Raw genomic sequence first — 24,182 nt, 5'->3', positions numbered from 1 at the left:
AGTACCGTGATTATTTCCTTTTTTAGCCATTCTGCTGTAGATTTGCTGCTGTGCTTGGAACCAGCGATACTTTGGTATACAGAGGAGCTCATGGTTAACACAATGACTCCAAGTTACCATCACTCCTCCACCCCCATGCTTGACAGCTGGTATCAGGTATTTGTGCTAGAGCTGGGCGATAAAATGATAAAGATATCCATCCATCCATCCGCCTCAGCTTATCCTTTTCAGAGTCGTGGGGGGCGCTGGAGCCTACTCCTGCTGTCATAGGGCAAAAGGACAGGTCGCCAGTCTGTCGTAGGGTTAACACATAGACAAAGACAACCATTCACGCTCACAATCACTCCTGCATTCACACCTATGGGCAATTTGGATTAATCAATTAATCTATCCCCACTACCTGCATGTCTTTGGACTGTGGGAGGAAGCCGCAGTACCTGGGGAGTACCCACGCAAACACGGGGAGAACATGCAAACTCCACACAGAACGACCCCGGCCTGATGGTGGAATTGAACTCAGGACCTTCTTGCTGTGCGGCAACAGTGCTAACCACCGTGCTGCAATGGTAAAGATAATTACTGCAAAATAACTTTTCCTCATTAGAAATATAATGATCAATATAAAGTTGGTGGAAATACTTTCATCCATAGTTCTACAGACAATGCAAATGGCCAGTGACAGTGAGATTAGTGCCACAATGAGCCAATCATGATTTAGCAAGAGTTAGAGCCAAATGTGGACTATTGAGGCCAGTGTTACAAGATAATATGACAGCAGAAGAGGTTAATGAATACTCAAGCAACAGCAATACCAAACATGACAGCCCACTGGACACAACCTAAGGTTCGAAGATGAGGTCGTTGTTTAAACAAGCACCAGAGGAATTCTGTAATGTCGAGATATTTTGGCTGTTGTGTACACCGTGTCTCCTTACTAAATCCCAACAGTAGATTCTTTTAATGCCAAAGAAGTGTTAATAAATAAGAGCATAAATAACCCAATGGTGTTTTGTTATGGACCATAAAAAAACCCTACTTGCTGCTTTTGGTTGTTAATTAGTGTAAAATTGTGCCCGTCCACAACAGTAGCCTTGCTTGCTGTAAAAGGATGAGATGGGAGTGACCTGTCTTAATGCCACCACTAATGCTTCAAGCCACGGTCAAAGGACATGTTGTGCACAAATGAGTCACGCCAGAGTCTGACAAAACAGTATTGACACCCTGCAAATGAGAATGGACTGAAAGGAAAAGAGGAAATTTCAAGTTTCACAAATAGTAATGACATTAAATCGGTCAATAAGTAGAGATTTCTTGGTTTCCCCCTCAGAGTTTATTTCTTTTTTCTCCAATTTTCTTTCATTAAAAAAAATTGCCAAGGTAAAGTGCACGTCAGACCTACTTAAAGGCTTAAGTCGGGATAAATTCAGCAAACCACCATCCAATCACAACCTTTTTATACCTTTACCTCTGACCCAGTCTGAGGACTAATTCAAAGCATCCCTCTCTCTCCTGCTTGTCCCTCTGCTCTGTTGTACAGTAGCTAGCTGCTCTACACTGATAGCCGTCTTTTTCCTGTGCGCGATCAGATGAATGCTCACTAATAGGTTTTCAGTTTTATTCACTGAGCCCCTGGTTCAGAATTAAAGGGGATTTTCCGGCAGTAATTAATTGAAGTGTCCTTTTAAAGGGGAAGTATCTTTTGTCTTGATATAGTGACTGAAGTCATTAGCTGGAACCTCAGTGGAGCAGATTGAGGATCTGTGAATCACATATTCCCTCCAGATTAATTTGGGCATTTTCGAGACCGTATTGGAGGCTATCACCCCCGAAGTCAAAAGACTACACAGTAAATTATTGTTAACATTATACTGCGTGTTGTAATTTATCTATAGGCACAGCTGCCCATTATACATAATAAAAAAGCAACTTTGTCAGCAATTTTCCCTGTTATTATATCATATGAATACATTGTAGCCACTCTGATATTTGATTAGAACTCTGGTCTAATGAATGAAAAAATAAAATAAGATCCTGACCTCAAAAACAAATGATCCAGTTAGTGCTGGAACCATCAGCTGGTTGACAGGAACCATTTCAGTCATGAACAAAACATGCAGGGAATTATAGTTTTGCTATTTGCTGATGTTTTTGTTTTGTCTTGGTTTCATTTCAGCCACTTGCAACATATTTGTTGTTGTTGTTGTTGTTGTTGTTGTTGTTGTTGTTTGGTTTGCGATTAAACAAAATTCACATGAGAGATTTAAACATAGTTTCACTTTTCCAGACAGACAATGTATTTGTAAACTGATTTCTTCCTGTAGATAATTTTTTTGTGTTTATTACTATCATAATAAACACAAACACTAGAAGAGTGAAGGTGTTTATTCTTACCAACTAATTAAAGTCTGATAAAGTCCGACTGTACAGGCAAGTCCTTAATTTGAACAAAGATACACGAAGCATACAGTTATTTATTGAATGACAACCTTTCACAGACTTGCTTTATAGTCTCAACCAGACTGTACTCGCTTGGGTTAAATGGGTTGAAGGCCACGCTGTGATTCATATAATTTTCCTACTCATGAAACCATTCAGGGGCTCCAACACCCAGAAGAATCTATCTGTTATGGTTCTACATCATTTACTCAGGTATTTTCTTCAATTTGTACGCTGCCTGATGATTGGTCCGCTGATGATAGCACCAAGAATAAGTAAAAGACGAATGTTGTGGCTTAGCATGTGTGAGGGTGAAAATGAAACACAGTACCATATCAAATTTAGCTAAGCTCCATGAAATAATACCCACTTTCTGCAGGTCTGCCATTGTCTAGCTCTTTTGTGTAATCTGTCTCTTAATAGTTGGCATACTTCCTGCATAAAATCCTGTGTGAAAGGTTACGATCTTTCATTCTAATAGCTCTCCGGGGTCTTGCATTTTAATAAGTTGCCTTGAGCCTTCGGTTCATATTCCTTAGTCTAGTTAAGATGGAGGCCTCACCTTATGATTCAACCTTGGCTAAGAACCTCATCCTTAAAAGAAGGGAGGGTGGATAAGAAGCGCTGGCTGCTGCTTCTTTTTTAAGCGCACACGATGAAACTGGTAATGGGAATGTTTAGCTTTGCATTAGGCAGTGCCAGTAAGTGTTGAATAAACAGCTGTACAAGATTTAATGATGAAAAATAATCTTTTTCCACCAGGTGATCATGAATCAGTCTCCCCATACTCTCTACAGAGACCTGTGCACAGTCTCTAGAGATGCCCCTTGTAGATCTCGCCTGTACGGGCACGCTGAGTAGCAGCAGACGTGATCAGCTGAACACACAATTATTAATTAAGCCTAAGAAAAGGAGAGCGATATTCTGTCATTTCCTTGCCTCCTCAGATTAATGACTCGTTTTTAAAACCGTATTCTTTGGCAGAACATTAAAAGCATGAAACATTTGGACAGGTCTGGTGTCATCACAGCCACGGGGTAATTAGATTTTCTTTAATGATGATTGGGATCATGTGGTGTTTCTGCTAAAATCCTCCATTAATCAATGGACGTAGGTTGTGACTACGTTAGTGTTGCAAACCTGCGTTATACACAGCTGAATCAACAGCTTTGATGCATTCTTAAAATATCACATTTCGTTAACCCTCAACCGTCCGTGGCTCACGTGGCTCAGAGACCACATTTGTTTTTCTTGATCAGTGTTTAGCTTCCTTTGCTCTTCCCTTCAAGCCTCCATCCTGCTTCTAACCAGTTTTGTCCTCCTTTTTCTACCATTTGCTTTCCTTCTCTATAACTCTCTTTTCTCATTTACATATTTATGTCTTTGTGTTGCTTCAAAAAAATAGTTATTTATCCTTTTTTCTTTTTCTCTCCATTACTATGAGGTTCTTGACCACACGGTCTGACATTTTTAATTCTTTCCCTCTCCTTTCTCTCCCATTTAGTTGACTTTTCTCTCCGCTTGCTTCCTCTCTGCTCTGTTTGGGGTCATGAAAGAAGATGGTTCAGCTGGTCATTATGCTCTGCGGAGTGTCTTCCAGCCTCAGGGCCTGACATTTGACTCCTTCATGGGACCTGTAGCATTCATTATGCTGGCAGGAGACGAGGGGACGGGCAAAATATATGCAAATGGAAGAGGAGTGTAGTGAGCTACACTTTCTTCTAAATGAGAAAGCTCTCATTAAACTCCCCCCAAAATACTTTATATCTACAAGTTGTGGATGGGACAAAATCATTTGATTATCTTAAGAAAGGAAAACAAACAAGTTCCCTAAATCAAGTTGTATATTTGTTATTACCCCTATAAGATGTCTGAATATTGTTCTGTATTTTTATGAGGTTTTTTGGTTTCTTTTTTCCTGAATTCAAAGACCCTGCGACTCAGGTGGTGTGACTGACACAAAACTGCCAAAAGCGTTATCTCTGAAAACAGTGTGTGCTGCTAAAATGGATAAATGTGATTGTTTAGCTTCAAGAAATAGAATTTGAGTGACTTGAGGCATCACTGGAGGCAAGGTTAAGACACAAAATGCAAATTATATTAGTTTTGGCTTTGACATTTTATTCAGCCCGAGTGAAAAGAAGTCACTAAAGAAAAGAACTGTGTGGAGTAACAGCAACAATCATTATTCACTGTTAAATAAATGTAAAGAGATTTAAATAACAGCAGTTGTTCAATAATTTAAAAACAATAAATAATAACAAATAATAATAATATTGTAGTTTTTAATGTAAAATAGTAAAACACACAGAATGTGAAATACCAAACAAATAAATAAACCAAGTGAAGCAATAAAGCTGTAATTATTATTAAAACATTTTAAGAAAAAATGTAAACCACTGTAAGTAACTGCTTCCTTACCTTCGGCGAGTCGTACTGGATCGAGGAGCCGCTGATGGCAGCTTAGAATTAAGCCTCAGCTTTATAACTCTTATAAATTCTGATGAAATCTTTCTGATAGGTTGGAATAAGTGGGACATTTTACTTGAGCAGAATCAAAGAGCCAGTGCTAACATAATATCAGCACAAATTAAGGTATTTTTGTCATTTATCACAGGTTGCTGCGACCCATCTTCAGGTCATAACATGGAAGATGCATTAACTTCCCCAAAAGTCAAACAGCCACAAGAAGTAGCAAGAAGTACTGTTTGTTTTGGGTCCACAGCAGATTAACAGTCACAGATCTGAAACCTCAGAGTGAGCCTATAGACCAAAGAAAACAAAACTAAGCTCCAAAGTGCACACAAATGACTTTATGAAACAAAAATCTGACCTCTGTTGTTTAACCAAAAGACAGCAGAAAACAACAATCGCTGGTGCGGCTGGTTGGGCCTTCGGGGAAGCGAATGATCCTCCTTCGATGAAGAGCTGCAAAGGTTTTTCCTTTGCTCCTGAATCACAGACTAACTGTGTCCTCCTGTCACAGCCAGCATGTCCTGAGCAACTCGAGGCCTGGAGTTGGCCAAGCCTGGCCTAGACCATGACTGATTTATGGTAACATGCTGGGATGCATCTAAGTTTACTTAACCAGAAAACTTTATGAAGAAGTAAAATGATTTCTGTGTCATGAAAACAAATACTTTATTAATAACTGTTTCTACAGTATGTAATTTTTTAAAAAGTCATACTTAAATTAAAAACTGATGATAAGTGGGTTTTATAAATGACACTATTGCAGCTTAATGCCAAGTGTCTGTTGCATTCTGCTTTTCTCTCAATCATTTGTATTTCTTTGTGAATGATTTAATACACTTCATTTACTTTTTCAATTATTGAGTTAAGATTAGATATCATTACCAAGCGTTGATTGTCATTGTGTAGACTGAGCTTGTTTGGAAGGATATTCTGTTCATTAGTTTAGAGTTATTTAGTCCTATTAGCCTCTGTGTCCCCCCGGTATGACTGCGGGGGGGTGGATAAATGACCGGGCCTGCCTGTCAATCACTCTGACCTGTATGTAAGCACTGGCAAACACATTTTATGGTACCGTCCTTTCCAGATGATGCAGAATATTTGTGTTTTGTTCTTCTTTTCTGAGTGCTCGTATCCCCAATGAATTGTTTATAATTTGGCTTTAACCAGTGATCCAGTTGTAGCCTGAGCCGATACTGGCTGAAAAGATGGGATGGAGAAATTGCATTGTAAAAGAGGCAGGAGAGGGCAGCTGGACTGTATTTCACTCCATTTACTCGGCTGTCAGCTTGGGGCTCATTATCTCATATTTAGTTTACGTGCAGCACAGCTCCACAACAGCTTTCCACATCTCCGGCTTCAGCTGCTGCTCTTATTGCTCCAGAATTCATTTACTTAGAGAAGTTTTTGACCAACTGAATTGTCAAACTTTTGGAAAACAACAGTCGCTTCATTTCCCAGCTATAAATATTGATTCCTATCAACATTTATGTCGCAAATGAGAAAAATATTAAAACCGAAATCAAGTTACAAATAGATCTCCACACAATGGGAAACGTTGTCCTGTACACGCAGAGCCGTAAAGAAGCTTAAATTGCATTCCGTACGGGGAGGTCGGGATTTGAAAACCAGGAATTGGTCGGCAGAGGAAAAACAGCTGTTTTAGTGTTTGGACCATGTTTGAACCACAGAAAGCTTTTACTGACTCGATGGCATTAGATTTCATTTTCTGACTTTTCATTAAGGATTTTATAGCAATTATTTTCTTTTCTGGGGTCTTTATTAAGATTAAAGCAAGAACACAGGAAATTTAAAAGGTAATTTATAACTTTACAGAAAATGGGAAATCGGTGCAGTGATTTATGCAAAATCGAGTTTGTAACAAGCTCCAAAGTCAGTATTTGTTATGATCTTCTTGATTTTTTTAACACTGTGAAGATCGCTGACATGATGAAAAACAAACTCCTTGTCAATCAGACATTTTGCAGATGGTGTTGCATAGTGTATCAAAATATGACAGTATGATTCTGCATTTATAATTCCATCAATTTTGACAAGATCCACAAAAGCACTGGCTGAAATACAGCTCCAAACTATGAAAGAGGGCTGTGGAGTGCCTGCAGACACAGGGGAGGGCAGGGCAAGCTGAAAAGAAAAAATACTGTTAACACAGCAGTGAGTGGAACAGAAGCACCGAGCTGAAAACTCAACAACTACCACTCAGACTGAAGAATTAATGATCGATAGCACCGAGGAGTCCAAGAAACACAACGTGCTGGGTCGAAAAAACCCGGGACTGTTATAATAGGTCAGTGTTAAGTGACAAACAAACAAACATTACTCTGAAAATGCGCAGATACAAGGACTGAAAATGAGTGAAAACGAACCCGATGTCAAAAGAAAAACAATGAAAATGCTATTGCTCAAGACCACCTTAAAAACTGAGAAGGTCTTGTTCCCTCCCTCGTGCTTTAGTGAAGCAAAAAGCTAAATTAGGATAATTAAGGAGCTGTTTTTGCATCAATTTGTTATTGTTAGGGTTCGGGGTCTGGTTTTGATGATCTATATTCTTTGATTTAGTGTTTCTATTATTTAGTTTTGGTCTTTTTAGCTTCCTTAACTATATTTATTATTCCTGGTGTTTATTTGGCCCTGTGTGTTTCCTCCTCAGTGCTTCCTGCATTGTCTTCATGTTTGTCTAGTTGCCTGTTTTCCCCAGTCATGTCTGTGTGTGTGTTCCTGTTACTTCCTGTTTTACTTTGGTAGTCTCCTGTCTGTGTACGCCATGTTCTGTTTGCTTCTCTTACTTTGAAGGTACCTCGTCTCATGTGTTCAGCTTTGCGTCCTCCCCCAGAGTAGCTCCAGCTGTGTTCCCACGTGTTTCCTTGTGCATTTAAGCCTTTTGTTTTCTCCCTCGCTGTGCGTCTTACCTGCTTGTCTAGCCGTTTCATTTAATGTATATTTCCAGCATAGTTTTGGATTCCAGCTTCCAGCAATAAAGCTGAGTTTTCTGAGTTTATCTCTTCCTCCGTGCGTCTGCATTCAGGCTCCTTTTCTGCCAGTCGCACACAGCAAACATGACAGTTATCTGTGTGGTAGATTTGGCACGTGAGAAATATGTTTAGTAAGTGTCCATCTCTGAGAGGAGGCTACAACAGCTACAGTGAAGAAAGATGGCAGTGTGCCACGTAGGCAACCAGGCAAGTAAGTAAGCAGGTGAAGTCCAGTGGAATAAATGAGCTGGGAAATAGGTGGCGCAGCGCTAATGGTGCATTATAAGAACGTGTTGTACAAATCAGCTTAATGAGGAAGCAAAATGTAACAAATGTGTGTTTAAAGAAGAACAGCAGGAAACACAACAGCATTGTACCAAACCAGCTTTATTTATAAAGCACTTTAACGTAAAACCAGGGTTCACAAAGTGCTGTACATATACAAATAGCATAAACAAAATAAAATAAAACGTGTGCACTGAATTTTTCACAGGAGACACACAAACCGCAGTAACGCGAATCAGTAATCAGTTTTACACCTTATTATTTATTACACGATCTTCATCAACAGCAAAGTCTTCACTCACTAATATGGTTATTGTATTGAATGAAAGTCAGATTATTGCACCACATGCATTGTAAGTGTGTTATGAACTGAACAAAAATAAGATATTTGCTATTCAAATGGCAGGTTTAAAAAAGGCACCATGAGGCGCAAAAAGAGTAGATATGTAGATATAATGAAGAAGATTACTGAAGAGTTCAAGCAGACAGATCTGCTGTCACCTGTTTCACCAGTGTACTTGAACCTCTTTCAAAACTGTTGACTTAATATAGAAATAAGTGAACAAGAACATAAAAATGTAAGCCTTTTTCTCCTGAAACCAAATGTACATCCAAAGTGACGTTTTGCTCTCACCGAAGACATTTTGACTTAGTTAAACTAAACTGTGAAACTAAAGCTGGCGGCTTTAGCAAACAGCAGTGAGAGCTGTGGTCCAGAAATAGAGAAGACTTGTAACAGTGAGGACTGTTCCCAGGAGTGGGTGGCCGACCAAAAACACTCTAAGAGCGCATCAACGACTCATCCAGGCGGTCACAAAAGAATCCAGAGCAAGCACCAAAGGCCTCACGTATCTCAGCCAAGGTCAGTGTTCATGATCAACAATAACAGAGACACTAGTGGAAAAATGACATCTGTGGGAGAGTTCCAAGGTGAAAACCTGAGTGGGAATGGGAATTGGGAATTCTGTGCACCGATGAAGTTTAACTTTTCAGAAGGCTTCAGTCCCGTTACATCTGACTTAAAACTAACAGAGAATTTCATAAAAAACCAAAACCCATCATTTTAGAAGCAAGACGTTCTCGACCCAACGCGTAACATGACGAATGTGACAAATCGTCATATGTTATGCGCCGGGAATGATAATGCTCTGATTAGAATCCAAACAGGGTGAAGGTAGTGTGACAGTCCAGGTCTGCAGGAGACCTGAAGGAGAATATTCAGTCATCACGTCGTCTGCTGCATTATGCAGCGGGACACCTCTGAATGCCACAAAATCAGTATGACAAAAATGCAAAACAACTAAGAGATCAGGATGGGGGCAAATAGTTATAAGTGTATCTACAGTGCTGTTCACAGGACTGTAGATACAGATGTGAGTTAAAGTAATGTTAAAAAAAGAGGAGGGTCTAGACTGACAGTTCAAATGCAGAAGATCAGTCCAGTGCAGAAAAACACAGTCAGTGAGGGACAAAGCAAAAAACAAAATAACAAGACAATAAAAAGCTAGAATGTTATGAACAGAGACAAGGAGGCAAATAATGAGGAGTACGGCAAAAGTGTGTGTGTATATCTATATTTGTTTGACAAAGGAGTAGGCGGGGCTGGCATGAAGAGCGCCAGGAACGTTACCTGCAGACATGAGGGCAGGTGTAGGCTTTAAAATGAAGCAGTCAGATTCATCATGTGACCCACAAAACAGATGTGACCACTGCGAATGATGTTAATATTATGCCTTCAACATCGTTACTGTCATGGTGGCACTTTTAAACACTTTTAATTTACTAAATTTACTAAAAATCATTTTAGTGTTTGTTTTTTTTTCAAATTAAGGAGTTAGCTAAGAATATAACTGATTTCAATAATGTGACGGTGCCTATAAAGTATTTCTAACAAACATCCATCACAGAGTGAATAAAGTTTTCACATCCAGCTTTAAAATCGTGCTTTGTGCCCTCATGCACTCTTATCTGTGCTGCCATCTCTTCACTGCGTTCTCCTTCTGAATATGTGGCTCTAATTCTTTAAATTGATTTTGGATAACACAATTTATCTTTGAACTCGTTGATCTCATTCAGCCTGAGAATAGAAAGGGTCAGCTCTTGGTCTTTTTCAGTCACTTGACTGTGATTAATCTAAATCCAATTTCTGGTTTTCTCCACTGGACATATTAAACAACTAAAAAATAATTATTCCTATCGCTTGTGTTCATGCAAATGCCGTGTAATACACAGCTCACACTCGTACCACACAGTAGACATACTAAAATCACATTTATTCTCCTGTCTCGTCTTGTCTATGTTCTCTTGCTTCATCTTAGCTTTTGACACTCAGTCAGTTCCCTGGTGGCGAGCACAGATCTGGCGGCCCCTGCTGATTTCCCTTGGTGTTTGAGAAAGATATAGGAGCTAGCTGTACGCAACGGCACGTTGTCTCACGAGCCCGTGTGATGAAATCAATCCACAACATGTGTATCTGGTTTCACTTCGTTTCGTGTATTGTTAATCTTTTACCTCAAAGCCCCGCTGTTTCTTTTTCTCTGATTTTGTGGACTGGGCCAATCATTACTCAGAAACTTGATAGAAATGCATCACACAGTGTTTACGCTCACTCTGCAGTCTCCATCTTAATTCTATGATTTCTTTCTACATGCAGTCTGAGCTGCTGTCATCCGCAGCAGATGGGTTCAAGTGATAGCGGTAATGGCAGCCCTGTGCATTCACATCCATGTAGCTATCCAATGCAGTTAGGATTGATTGAGCTCGGCTCCTGCCAGAGGATAAAGCTGATAAGAGAGGCCAATGACTCTTCACAGACACTACCCACATGGCATCCTCGTATGATTTAACAGGCATCAGTGTTGGAGGTAAACGTAGTCCCATTGTCCTATTACAGAATACTAGATGTTTATCACCAGCTGATTGATGCTAATGGCTGTGTTGTATCCTGGACTGATGAATGCGTACTGGTTACATGATGCTCATTTGTGAGAGGAATTATGGTATCTGATGAAGACAGTAATCACTGAGAAGGTCAGCTTGACTCTGACATCACATAAAACAGGGAGTACGATTGTGCTGCGTTCAAGAGACCTTCAGGAGAATGAGAACATAATTCACCGATATCTGCTCAAGATAACCAATTTAGTCGACGTTTACAACGCTCTAATTCGCTTCCGGTTGGCGTGGCTGTGTGCAAAACCGTGCATGCTCATGTTGGCCATCACGTGTGTTTGTGTGCGCGCTCATTCTAAACGGTGAAGTGGAACAGAGTGCAGGTAATGAGGGAGATGGGACGGTGTAATTATACTGCAGAGGGAGGATTAGCGGTTTACTTAACCATTAGCAGGTTCACCTTGAAGTGCAAATGCCAGATGGATAAAAGTCACACCTCTTTGCCCTTCATTACCTTCAACTGGACTAAAGACATTTGCTCCTAAGCCACTTTTACTTAGTGTAGACTTTGCATATTTTCCATTAGCTCTTTTGTGTCTTATTTGAGTAGTTTGGCTAATGCACTGTGGCAAAGTACTGTGGGGTATTAAGAAGAGGCATGAAACGAGATCGATGCTCATGAGCCATGCAGCGCGATGCTGTTATTTAGCACTTATGGGAATGTTTTATTAAATATGTGGGTCAAATAAGAATCAGAAGGGATTTATTGCCAAGAAACACACACAACCCCCCCCTCCCGAGTTTTTCAATATCAAAAAAGAAAGGCACCTGCTTCATCAATTTCTGTTTTCATTTACCTCAGAAAACCAAAACATAATTATGTCATCCTCCAGACTGATTGAGTCAATTAAGAATTATAGTGTAATATTACTAAATGTTACAGTCCCATTATTTAAATGAATACTTTCACATCACTTTTAGAAAAAATAAAAATAAACAAAAAGGTGGTATTGAATTCAAACCAACGACAACAACAACACAGCGGAATGGATTGAGTGGAGTTAATAGACACGTCTGCCTGCACTGGAGAAATGGAAAACACCATTCAGACACACAACCGTGTATGCTCTATATTTGATTGAGTTTGTGTGTATGTGTGCATGCATGGATGCATAAATCTATGCTGTTGCTCGTGCACATGTGTGGATGGAGTGCGTGTCCCCCTGAATTGGTGCGAGTGTATCTCATCACCGAAAGGAGACAGAGATTGAAGGCTGAGGGTGTGTCAAGGATTGCCTCCTATTTTAGCTCAGCTGTGGAGGGCAGGATTTCCATTTTTCTTCCCATTACCAAATAAAGTACACCCTGCTGTTAGAGCTGACACGAGGAAGAAAACACATTAATAGCAAAGGGTAACTTTTTAAGCAGCTGTCACAGCAGGAGCAGCTTGAAATATTGCTTTTCAACCATCTACTCCAACGATTAATATAATTTTGGGATTCCTAACGATATAAAATATCGAATTCAGCTGATAACAGACATCATGCAGGTGATGTTATGTTAATTGTAGATTAGGCGAGTTACATTCAGTTTTACTAGCACAACAACATCCCAGAATACTGTCATGGTCTTAGAGTTTTCAGTTTTTGGATCTTAAAATTCTGCTTATTTAAATATTTTCTTTTTTTTTTCATGTATTTATTTCGTTAATTTTTATGTCAGAGTTTATTCGTTTCCTCCATGTTTTCTTTTTGTCTTTTTAAGTTTACTTTCCCCCTTTTTCCTGTATAGTTACTGCTCTTTTTTTTTACCTTGCTATTTAATTGTCTTCTGTGATTTGTATTCACTTTTAGTTCCTCCCATGTAATTACACTGATAGTGTTTCGTTTCCTCCCAGCTCTGTCTGTTCCCCGTGTGAGGGTAAAGTCCGTTCATTCCTTAGTTTAGTGTCTGTTAACCTTCCATCAGTGTTTCTTGCAGGTTTCTGGATCCTGCATGCTTGGTGCTCTGGTGGGCTTTGCTTTATAGGCTTTAACCAGCCAAAATAAGAACTTGCCTACATGACAAATACATTTCACAGTTGGAAAAAGAAGAATTGTAAATACTAAAATAAAAATTTAGTAGACTTCCTGTGACTCCTGTAGTTTAACATAGTGCCAAATGTTTACCTGAGACTGATTTCAGGGTATTTTAATCAAATGTGTTTCTCTTGTTGTTCTTATTTGGTCATTTCTTAGTGAGTAAAGACAAATGTTCAGTTCTGACTCAGCCTGGCCCTTTAATCTCTTCCTCAGGAACCACAGTGATGACAATGACAGCGTTTGACGCCGACGACCCGAACACAGACAACGCTGTTCTGCGCTACAACATCGTCAAACAGTCTCCAGACAAACCTTCACCGAACATGTTCTACATTGATGCAGAAAGAGGAGACATTGTCACAGTTATAGCTCCCACGTTACTTGACAGAGAGGTGGGTTAACTTGGCAAATCTGTTTCTGTGTTTGTGGTGTGGCCCTCTGCACGAGGCTTAAACGTTTCACTGGAGTTTATGAAATGAAGCATCCATTCATTCCTAACATGTCGCCGGTGCTGCTGGCAGACTCAAGAAACCGCGTAGAGTCGGCGTCTGTGTATGTGTGTCGTGTAAGCCGCTTCGGTGTCTGTGTGTGCCTTTGTGTGAGGGAGCACCGGTGCGTTCCAGCTAGCAGGCGCAGTAGCTAGACGAGCGCCTTTCCATTTCCCCGTAAAACCAGAGCGAGACAACGGGATGATTGCTTTTCCAGCAGGGTGACGAATGCCAGAACATCGATTGGCTCCGCTGGTGGAAGAGGAATATTAGCTGTTGTCAGACACTTAGCGAATAGTTTAATTGAGGTGATACACACTCATCCGTCGACTCTGGTGGTGTCCAACATCCCGAAAGCTAAAAACCTCCCATCCGGAACTGTTGGAACCGTGGTGACTAACTGCCCTGATGAGCCAGTCCCTGAGCTACAGTAAACTGTTTAATAGAAGCCTAATTAATTAAAAGTAGGATGAAATGAGATGTAATCGATGCAGTGTGCAGCGTTGCTGCTTTTGTGAGGTGAATAAGAAATCATCCAAGAGATACACAGCTGGTGGTTTTTCCTGGTGTAATAGGAGGATGAAAGTGAGACTTCCAGGATATTTCAAAAGATAATGCTCCAGTAGAGTGTAGAAAAAACAGTAACAATAGCACTACTTCTCTAATGTCTGCAGCCAAGATTTATTACACCACTAACAGGCTAATGTTCAAAAAAGCAGCTGAATGCCTTTGAAGAAGGCAGAATTTTCCACCTTTTCTCTTCATTTTTAAACTCCTGAAATTCATAGCATGTACTTTAAAATAACCAGTAACGAAACTCAAACTAACTCGCGTCCATATGTGAAGCTGAAATCCAGTTGGAAATACAATTATTTCAGCTTTAAGGTTTAACACCTTGGTGGTCACTGACACTGCATTTGTCCATGTGCAGAGAGATTATGTAATGCACATGCATGTGTTTGATTTGCACTTATTTTGATCAACACATGTTAAAGAACTTGGACTTGGAAGAAGGGACTCTAAGAAGATGTCGTGTAAAAGAGAGCATAGCATTCGAGTGTTTTTATGTTTGAAGCAATGAGTCAGTTTTATCCTGAAGGATCGTCAGAGTCCTTGAAAACAATTAAATGGGCTCAAAGAAAAAGAAGTGAAACAAGTTTATTTCCATAATAAACAAATCATGACAAATCCATGTATGTAGGAGCTCTTTGTGGTATTAATAGTCACATGAAAAGCCTAAAGCAACATATATGATTGGGCTTTTCATAAGTGTTCTCAGGGTTTTAGCAGACATGTAAACTTTTGTGGATACAAAGAAAAGAAAAGCAGCCAGAAAGAGGGCAGATGGAAGAGCAGAAGGGATACCTTAAAACTGTCCACATCGAGGTTTGACGAAATTTAGACCCAGCCACTTTAGCACGTTGTCATGACTCTGACTCCAGCATGATGCTGTTCAGTTCTATCTGCCAATATAGTTTTTAAATACAGTATGTCCTTTGTTTGTCTGCAATATTTTGCTTTGCAACAAAGGCAAAACACCAAATGGATAGAAGAAACAAAAATTTCCCTATGTTCCTCGAATTCCTCAAACATAATTCAGGTGGCGCTATAAGTGTATTTGGATAGACACCTCACCTGCCCCAGGGAAGCAGAAAGCAATCCAGAGAAAATTGGAAAATCAATTTTGTCACATTGAAATCAGTTTGATTTTCCCTCTAGTGCTTTCTCTGAGGCGTAAAATCCTGTCTTGATATGCACATTTATTCCAGCACTCTCTGTTTTTCTCCTCACTTTATTGTAGACATGTCTCCCCTTGCCGTCTAATATATTCTGACACGCGAGGTTGTTGGATCAATGGCAGGCTGTAATTTCTGACGGCTGGTAATGCTGCAGGAATGAGGCCATTTTCTTAAGTTTGAAAAGATCAACGAGTTTTTGTATATTTCACTGGATTTACATGGAAATCACTGTTAATGAGTCTGCATTGCAAAAATGTCCCTCTTTACCTGCTGTCCTCTGAAGCAGGGCCGTGCAGAGTGCAGCTACCAGATTCAAGCACTATCTGTACGGTACACATCGACACTGCACGTCACTGGATGCTAATCAATATAGGGTTCCACCTTCCTTAGTCTCCATGAAGGCGAGCATGTGTACGAGACTGTTGATGTGTTTTCTTCCTCTGTGTGATTAAGCATGCACATCTATGAGTGTAAGAATAGCTCAGATAAGCTTAAATTAATAAATTATCTGTTCAGAGAAAACAAAACACCTTGTGAGATACTGGCGCTTCATGCTGCGCACATCTTCCTGCTGATCCTTCATCCTGCACAAAAATAATCTCACTATCTCATTTATCAGTCTAACCATAGTTTCATCAGTCAGCTGTGCTTTCATGCACTGCCTCCCGTTGTCACAGCCATACTGCAGCACATTACTTTTAAAGGCTTGTGAACTGAAGGAGCAGAAATTTAAATCAGAAAAAAGCAAAGAAAATTGCAAAGGTGGAGGACGGCAGGCAGGGGTGCACTGAAATCTCCCTTTGTCTTCAAAATCACATCTGAATTTTAATCATGTACTGCTTTGGTTCTTTTTGCTGTAAAGGACTGGATATAGAGTCTGACCTACCAATTTTCTGTCTTAGAGCTGTAAGTCACAGCATATATTATACTTAAAAGATAAACTTGAATATAAAATAAAATGCTTCTAGTTACTGGACAAAGCTTTTTAAATAAATAAAATCATGACGAAAATGATTTTCAATATATTTCCATCCATCAATCTGGGGCATCTTTAGCATAAGGCTCAGGGCAGCGGCCAAGGCAGAGAAGCCCAGACTTCCCTCTCCCAGGAGAGCCCAGAGTTATAATCTCTCCAGCATGTCCTGGGTCTGCCCTGGGGCCTCCCCCCCAGTGACAGGTTCCCAGAACATCTAACGGATGTTCTCCTTTCGGTCACTACCCAGAGCTCGTGACCACAGATGAGGGTAAGGACATAGGTTGGCCATTAAATTGAGAGCTTCGCTTTTACGCTCAGCCTGTTTCACCAGTACAGCGTCCACATCAGTACAGCTGCAGCACGAAGCCGTCTGTCGATGTCACACTCGCCTCTCCCCTCAGTCAACAAGCCCCTGAGATACTCCTCCACTTGGGGGCAGCAACTCATCCCTGATCCTGACTGGGCACTCCACCCTTTTTCGGTTGAGGACCATGGCCTTGGAGGTGATGATTTCATTCCCTCCGCTTCACGCTCAGACTCCAGTGTGAGATGGAGACCATGGCCTGATGAAGCCAACAGAACCACATCATCTGTGAAAGACGAGACGAGATTCTGAGACCTCCCTAATGGTACCCATGTACCACCCATGTTTGCATGCGTTCTCTCTGGGTACTCGGGCTTCCTCCCACAGTCCAAAAACATGCAGTTCATGGCATCAGGTTAACTGATGAATCTAAATTACCCATAAGTGTGAATGTGAGTGCGAATGGTTGTCTGTCTCTGTGTGTTAGCCCTGTGTCAAACTGGGAACCTGTCCAGGGTGTACCCCGCCTCTCACCCTGTGGTAGCTGGGATAGGCTCCAGCCCCCCACGACCTTGACAAAGACAAGCAGAAGAGAATGGATGGACAGTATATTTCACTTTAGCTCATGTGTTATGCTAGATAAGCTGTTTGCAATCATGTTGGATTTGGTATTTGTTACAATTTTGGAGAGATATTTCTCTGAGGCTGATCAGCTGCTCATCCATCATTTTTGTGGCGACCAACTAATCGATTGATGCATTTCTGGTTTAGTCTTATTTATATTATTGTTTTGAGTTACGCTGAATAGCATTTGAACAGTCTAAGGCACAGGTGTCGAACTCCAGGCCTCGAGGGCTGGTGTCCTGCAGGTTTTAGAGTTGTCCTTGATCCAACACAGCTGATTTAATGGCTAAAATACCTCCTCAACATGTCTTGAAGTTCTCCAGAGGTCTGGTAATGAACTAATCATTTGATTCAGGTGTGTTGACCCAGGGTGAGATCTAAAACCTGCAGGACACCGGCCCTCGAGGCCTGGAGTTCGAGACCCCTGGTCTAAGGAGAGATGTGTGTATACGGTTTTCTATTCTAGGTATGCCTTCTTACAGACACCGGGAAGAGACGTTCTCAGAAGTAATGAAATAAGAAAACTGAGAAGGGTTCCCAGTGTCGTTGGCTTGAATATATTTGTTACAGGACAGTTACAGAATGATCACGTTTACACACACACCAGTCATTCTAATCTCTTTTAGTCCATGGAGTGTCCGTGTGCTGGCTGGTTGTAACCGGAGAGGACAGACTGCTAATGGCAGCATGACTTTCTGACTCCCTAATGCTCTCCGGCCAATCTGGGAGCTGTCACTGCTCAGGATAGCCAATCGATAGAGTTGACCGACCCCTTCGCCCCTCTCATGTCTTACACAGGTGAATTACATGGAGGGAAGAGGATGTCTGGTTGTGTGTGTGTGTGTGTGTGTGTGTATTTGCCACTGAATTGTGATGTTTGCATTGATATAATTGAAACTTTGCTTCTTGACGTGACGGTTGCTAAAGTTTTCTAGAGAGATGTGTTATGAGTGTTTGGTGAATCAGCCAAATTAAGGCACATCTTAAGAATTAGCAGTTTTTTAAGGTAAATTTCAATTTTAAAAGTACTTTTGAAAACCTTTTTGACTGCTCTGAAAATGAAAAGAAAATTGATTAGCATTGAGTCTACAACCTCTTGTACCGTCTACGTCAGGGTGGGATCTCCAGGCCTCGAGGGCCGGCAGGTTTTAGATGTGTCCTTGATCCATCACAGCTGATTTAAATGGCTAAATGACCTCCTCAACATGACTTGAAGTTCTCCAGAGACCCGAACTTGACCCAGGGTGAGATCTAACACCTGCAGGAAACCTTGAGGCCTGGAGTTCTCCACCCCTGGCCTACGTTAAATTTGGTCTCTGTTAGGGATGCGCATTGGTAAGATTTTCACGATTCCGATTCCATTTTCGATTCTGTTTAACGATTCGATTCTTTATCGATTCTCTTATCGATTCTTTTTTTTAAAAAAGGAGAACACTAAGGTCGATTAACTTAGAACTTTGAACAAGATAGAAATTTAGGAGTAACATGGCCTTACAAACCCAACATGAGATCTTAAGAGATCCACAGCCTACGGCTCTTCAATGGGGTGTCACAGGGTCCCCAGGAAAAAAAATTGTAAATGTAAAATAATAAAATAAATATTCTTCTGTAGCAATAACAAAGTATAACATGGGGAGTTTGGTCAAATATCAGGGTATGTCATTAACAAATCTAAATCATCCGTTTTATTACTAAATGAAGAAGAAAGGAAAAACCCACCCATAGTAACATCTCATTTTAAGACAGTAAAGGACTTTATGTATTTAGGAATAATGATTTCGTCCAAATTAAGTGAGATCGTGGAAAATAACTATGAAAGACTTTCTAAAGAAATAACAGAGATAGTGGAGGGATGCATATCTCTACCAGTTTCTTTAATTGGTCGGATTAACATATACAAAATGAGTATACTGCCAAAGGTGCTTTATGTGTATCAGAACATCCCCCTGCCGCCTCCTGCTGATTGGTTTAGCAGGATCAAAAAGCTTGTTCTCGGTTTCTTATGGAAAAATGGGAGACCGAGGGTAAGATTATCATTGCTGCATCTACCATACAACGAGGGTGGTGTCATGTGTCCAAATATTGAGTGGTATTACTGGGCATGTCAAATCAGGTCTATAAGATACTATTTTGACTTAAATAACGCCCCACAGTGGTCAGAGATGGAAAGTATTAATTTACATCCACCTTCACCTTTATATTTTTTCTCAGACACAGCAATAAACTAGCAAAAAATCCAGTGGTAAAGAACATGGTCAAAGTGTTGTATGATGTAAAAAGATATATGAAGGAACCTGTAGTATTGTCACAGTTTACACCGATGTGGGGAAACCAGGATTTCAGACCAGGAAGAGAGGATAAAGTTTTTAAACAATGGTCAATTAGAGGACTCCAAAAAATCCAAGATTTGTATGCAACAGATTCTCAAGATATGATGTCCTTCGATATGCTTAGACATAAATATAATATAGATAGAAAGCAATTTTTCAAATATCTTCAAATTAGAAGTTACATTCGAGCGAATCAAAATAATACCTGCACCAAACCACCAAAATCAGAATTGGAAGACACAATTAGCAAAAGCAGTTCAAAAAAAAGGGGCAATATCAGAAATATATAAATTAATTAGGTCCAAAACATCTGAAAGGTTGAAAGCCTGGAAAAATGATTTGAAAAAGGACATATCCATGGAACAATGGGAATTGGTTTGCACAAAAGCTCATAAACAAACAATTAATTCTAGACTAAGGTTGTTGCAATACAAATGGTTAATGAGAATATATATTACTCCAGAAAAATTAAATAAGTACAACTCTAATATTCCAGACACTTGTAATAAATGTAATGAAGATAAAGGTAATTTTTGGCATTGTATTTGGGATTGCAGGAAGATAGGATCCTTTTGGGTTGCAGTAACACAAACTATGAAACAAATATTATCCAAAGAGGTTGTTTTGGATCCTGGCTTCCTTATTTTGGGATTGTACCCAGAAAACATGAGGTACACAAAAAGTGACAGAATGTTTATTGATATGGGTTTGTTACAAGCAAAAAGATTAATTGCACTAAAATGGAAAAAAACAAGGGAACCGAGTATCACACAGTGGATAAAACAAATGATGGTGGCTTTGCCATTGGAGCGGATAACATGTATACTGAAAAGGAAATTGGATGTTTTTGAGAAGGTATAGAGACCTTTTGTGAACTTTGTAGAAGGATTTGTATTAACTGAGGAGGACGAGGACTGAGGACAATGACATTTGATTTGGGATAATGACAAATTTAGGCCTTTAATGGAGCGATGAATCTGACGACTTTTTTGTTTTCTTTTTGCTGTCTGAGAGGAGTGTATGTTCATGTAGTATTTAGAGTGTTGGACTGTTTGTAAGTCACTAAAATGTAAAAATAATAAAGATATTGTTGGGAAAAAAAACAAAGTATAACATAAATTATTCTGTAGCAATTACACAAGAATATCCAGTAATGTCCCTGCCTACAATTAAACACATTCACTTACTGAAAATCGGGGGCATCTGCTGTGGCAAATGGGTGCAAGCCTTTGACCACAAACTTAGTCACTGCTCGGTGACATTCGTCTATCCTGGCCTGAAAGGAGACGCTACCGGTAGACTGCAGCGAGAACTGCCAGCCAGACTCTGTCTGTCTCATCATGGTCACCTAAATGCACAGTAATGGCAGGTTTTGTAATAAGGCAGATCGCGCTAACATAATATGCACTGTTAGTTGATTATTTACCTGCCGCATTAACGGGAGAGGACGTGCAAACGTTACCGCTGCTGCTGGGTTGAGATTCACGAGTCCGGAGCGGAATTAAAAACACGACATTCATTTAAGGTCATCGCGTGTTTTGTGAGCAAATGCTTTTGCATATTCGTAGTGTTTCCTCCTTTAAATGAAATATCTGCTTTGCAAGTATTGCAAGTTGCCCTGTTGTCATCCGTTCTCGTAAAGTATAACCAAACTTTTGAGCGTTTGAGCCGCTTAGGCGCCCTGCCAGGTAAATGATGCTCCGCAACGTGGTGACATCTTTCGGGGCAACTGGAATCGATAAGGGAATCGTTTGCAAAAATGGCAAACGATTCCAAGGAATTGAAACAGTGGGAACCGGTTCTCAACAAGAACCGGGTTTCGATATCCATCCCTAGTCTCTGTTGACGTGACGGTTTATAATCTTCGTTGAGGCGCACGCATCGTCTGTCAACAAACCCTCTTTGCTTGTGTGCTGGGCATTGTAAGCACTGAGATTAGGACCTGTGCTGTAAATGTGTTTACATGTCATTATTCACTCTGTTATGCTTAACTAGTGCAGATCTAGAGTGAAGGTAAATGGATGCACACACTTATCCCTGATCAGTGCAGAAAGCAATGGTGGCTGTAAGTAAAGCGACCCGGTGTTTGTTTAGCGCGACCTTGGCAACACGCTTCCTGACAGCATTCGGCTGATAAGAAAGCGAATCCCGTCTAATGGCTTATTTGGCTCTGTGGCTGGAGTGGCTACATGCCGCTGTGTTGGGATGAATGAAACCTGAAACTCTGGCAGGTTCCACTTTAAGGGGAAACTGCATTCGTTTTCTCCATCGTCACTGTTGTGATCCCCTGCACTGCCCCCACCCCGTCGCTGCCTTCCCCCGATGCTGTCATGTTCATCACATTGTTTTCTTGGTTATTTTCATTTTGTGTTATTTTCTCTCTTTGTCTCGCCGCCTTACTGTCTATCTCCGGTTTTTTTTTTCCCATCAGCCTTGCCTCCCCTTCTCTGTCAACACTTCACTGTGGACATCCAATTACTCGCAGGTCATAGCATAGTGATTCCATTCAGAGCAGCACCATTCAGCGCAGGCCTCAAACAGCCATTCAAATTACATCCTTGGCCGCCTTCAGAGTTGCTGCTCTGCAAAATGTTGTTTTCAAACATTTCTGGGGCCACCACCTAATCTGATCTCCCGAACATAATTGAATGTCAGTCGTCACATAAAGATGGTTGCCTCTCTTCAATTAGCATCTCGTTTCCTCGTGTCACAGCAACGAGACAAAGCAGACAGAGAAATATTTACTCCTCCCAGGTAGGGGCCGGAGAGAGTTATTATATTATGTCATTTATATGCAAATAATACAGCACAGGGAACACATTGATAAGATTTCATTACAGCAGATTTGATGTACACTTCAGTTTATAAACTCCCTTTCATTCTCCTATTACGATCTGCAGATTGGTAAGGTATGAGTAGATGAGCCGGACAAAGACAGATGCAGGACGGTATGGACTCACGTGTAGGTTCTCAGAGCGCGCGGAAATCCAAGCTCTCCACGTCAACAGGTTCAGCTCTTTTCAGCTGGCATGAAAGACACGCCATCAGGAAGTTCTGGCTCAGTATGCGCTAGGAGATGCAACTTAATGGAGAAATGAGAATGGAGGAGAGCTAACGTGATCATGAGTGGCAGAATGGAGAACAAATTTAGAAGCGGCAGAGTGATTTTATTCATAGCAGCAACAATGAATACAAGGCACTTTGTATTCACTGCTTACTGAAATGTTTTTCAGGGCTGTCTCTAACCACAAACTTTGAGAGTTTTGTGGAAGTAATTTAGAGTTCTTATAAAACTGGCCTCAGTATAAAGACCTGAATGAACTACAGCCAGTCCGGACCACAGGTAACGTGACATATATTCAGAGGTCTTGTATTTCCTCGTTAAATCCCTGTTGAATACCTTCTGAAGCAAATTTCGATGAATTTAGAAAAGTTGGAGGTGTCTGAGATAAGGGGGTGGCAGCTTTTTACTCCCTGATAGTTTTGTTAGTGATTAATATGCTGATCTTTGAGACTGATTAATGCTCCTAATGTAATCAAGGTAAAGTTGTGTTAGCGTGTCTGTATAGACGCCTTGGTCTCCTTCAATATCTGAAATGAATTGAGATTGGGACTACGTTAATAATCTGGAAGCAAAATGGCAGTACACAGCAGATTTCTTAGGCTACGTTCACACTGCAGGTCTTAATGCTCAATTCCGATTTTTTGATCAAATCCAATTTTTTTGTCTGCTTGTTCACACTACAAATAAAATGCGACAGCAAACGCGCTCCAGTGTGAACGCTCAAAGCGGCCCGCATGCGCAAAAGAAGACGTCACACACAACGCGCTCTGTTTACACCCAGAGCAAACAGTATTGTTTGACTGATGGCCCTTAATATAAAGACTTCGGACTTTACGTTTCCCAATTTTTGCTTTAAGTTATTTTGTTATTTACATAATAATGTAAATAACCTAATGACAGGGGATTTCTTTAAATCACCCTGCCGCTCTTTCTTTAGCCAAGACTCCTGAGTTTAGAAAACACAAACACTGCAGTTCTTTCACTCGCGAGGGCAGCCATGAACACAGGATCTGCGTCTATTGACTGTCCGCGTCCTTTATTTATACAAGATGTTCCTGTGTGTGTGTGTGTGTGTGTGTACAAAGGTAACAACGTCATTAAGAGCAGCGGGTTTTTCCCCTTCTCTTCATTTGCATGTTCTCGTAAAAGAGCTGAGCTTGGTCTTCTCTACATCTAAATGTTCAGAACGACAGGATGCGGTTAGTATCTGCATAAGTTCATCACACAAGTTACTAGGCAAAAGGTTATTTAAACATGTGCTTAATCACAAATAATGAAAGGATACATTTCATGTAGCTGATCACATATATACAATTTTCTCTTGACACCTAATAATGATCCTTATTGCTGTTTTAGAGGAGCGGTGCTTCAAAGGATAGTTGCAGATTTCTGTCAGAATCTGCAGATTATACAGTACAAATAAAATGTTCACGTTGTCTTCCCAACAGTTTCACTAACATCTACACTGTGTTAAGGTTCAAAAGTTGGAGAAAAGGAG

At 40.5% G+C, this 24,182-nt stretch overlaps 1 protein-coding gene across 2 annotated transcripts in view; it reads left to right on the top strand.

The window, feature by feature from the left end:
* Positions 1-24,182, top strand: part of cdh13 (cadherin 13, H-cadherin (heart)) — a 356,939-nt gene that overhangs the window by 220,086 nt on the left and 112,671 nt on the right. For both annotated transcript variants that reach the window (XM_013272522.3, XM_013272523.3), the window contains exon 8: positions 13,373-13,551. In XM_013272522.3, coding sequence (XP_013127976.1) covers positions 13,373-13,551 — 179 coding nt within the window. The remainder of the gene's footprint in view (positions 1-13,372; positions 13,552-24,182) is intronic.

The sequence above is a fragment of the Oreochromis niloticus genome, linkage group LG7, assembly GCF_001858045.2.
Source record: "Oreochromis niloticus isolate F11D_XX linkage group LG7, O_niloticus_UMD_NMBU, whole genome shotgun sequence".
NCBI classification, from domain to species: domain Eukaryota; kingdom Metazoa; phylum Chordata; class Actinopteri; order Cichliformes; family Cichlidae; genus Oreochromis; species Oreochromis niloticus.
This window is presented reverse-complemented; position numbering and strand designations above follow the sequence as displayed.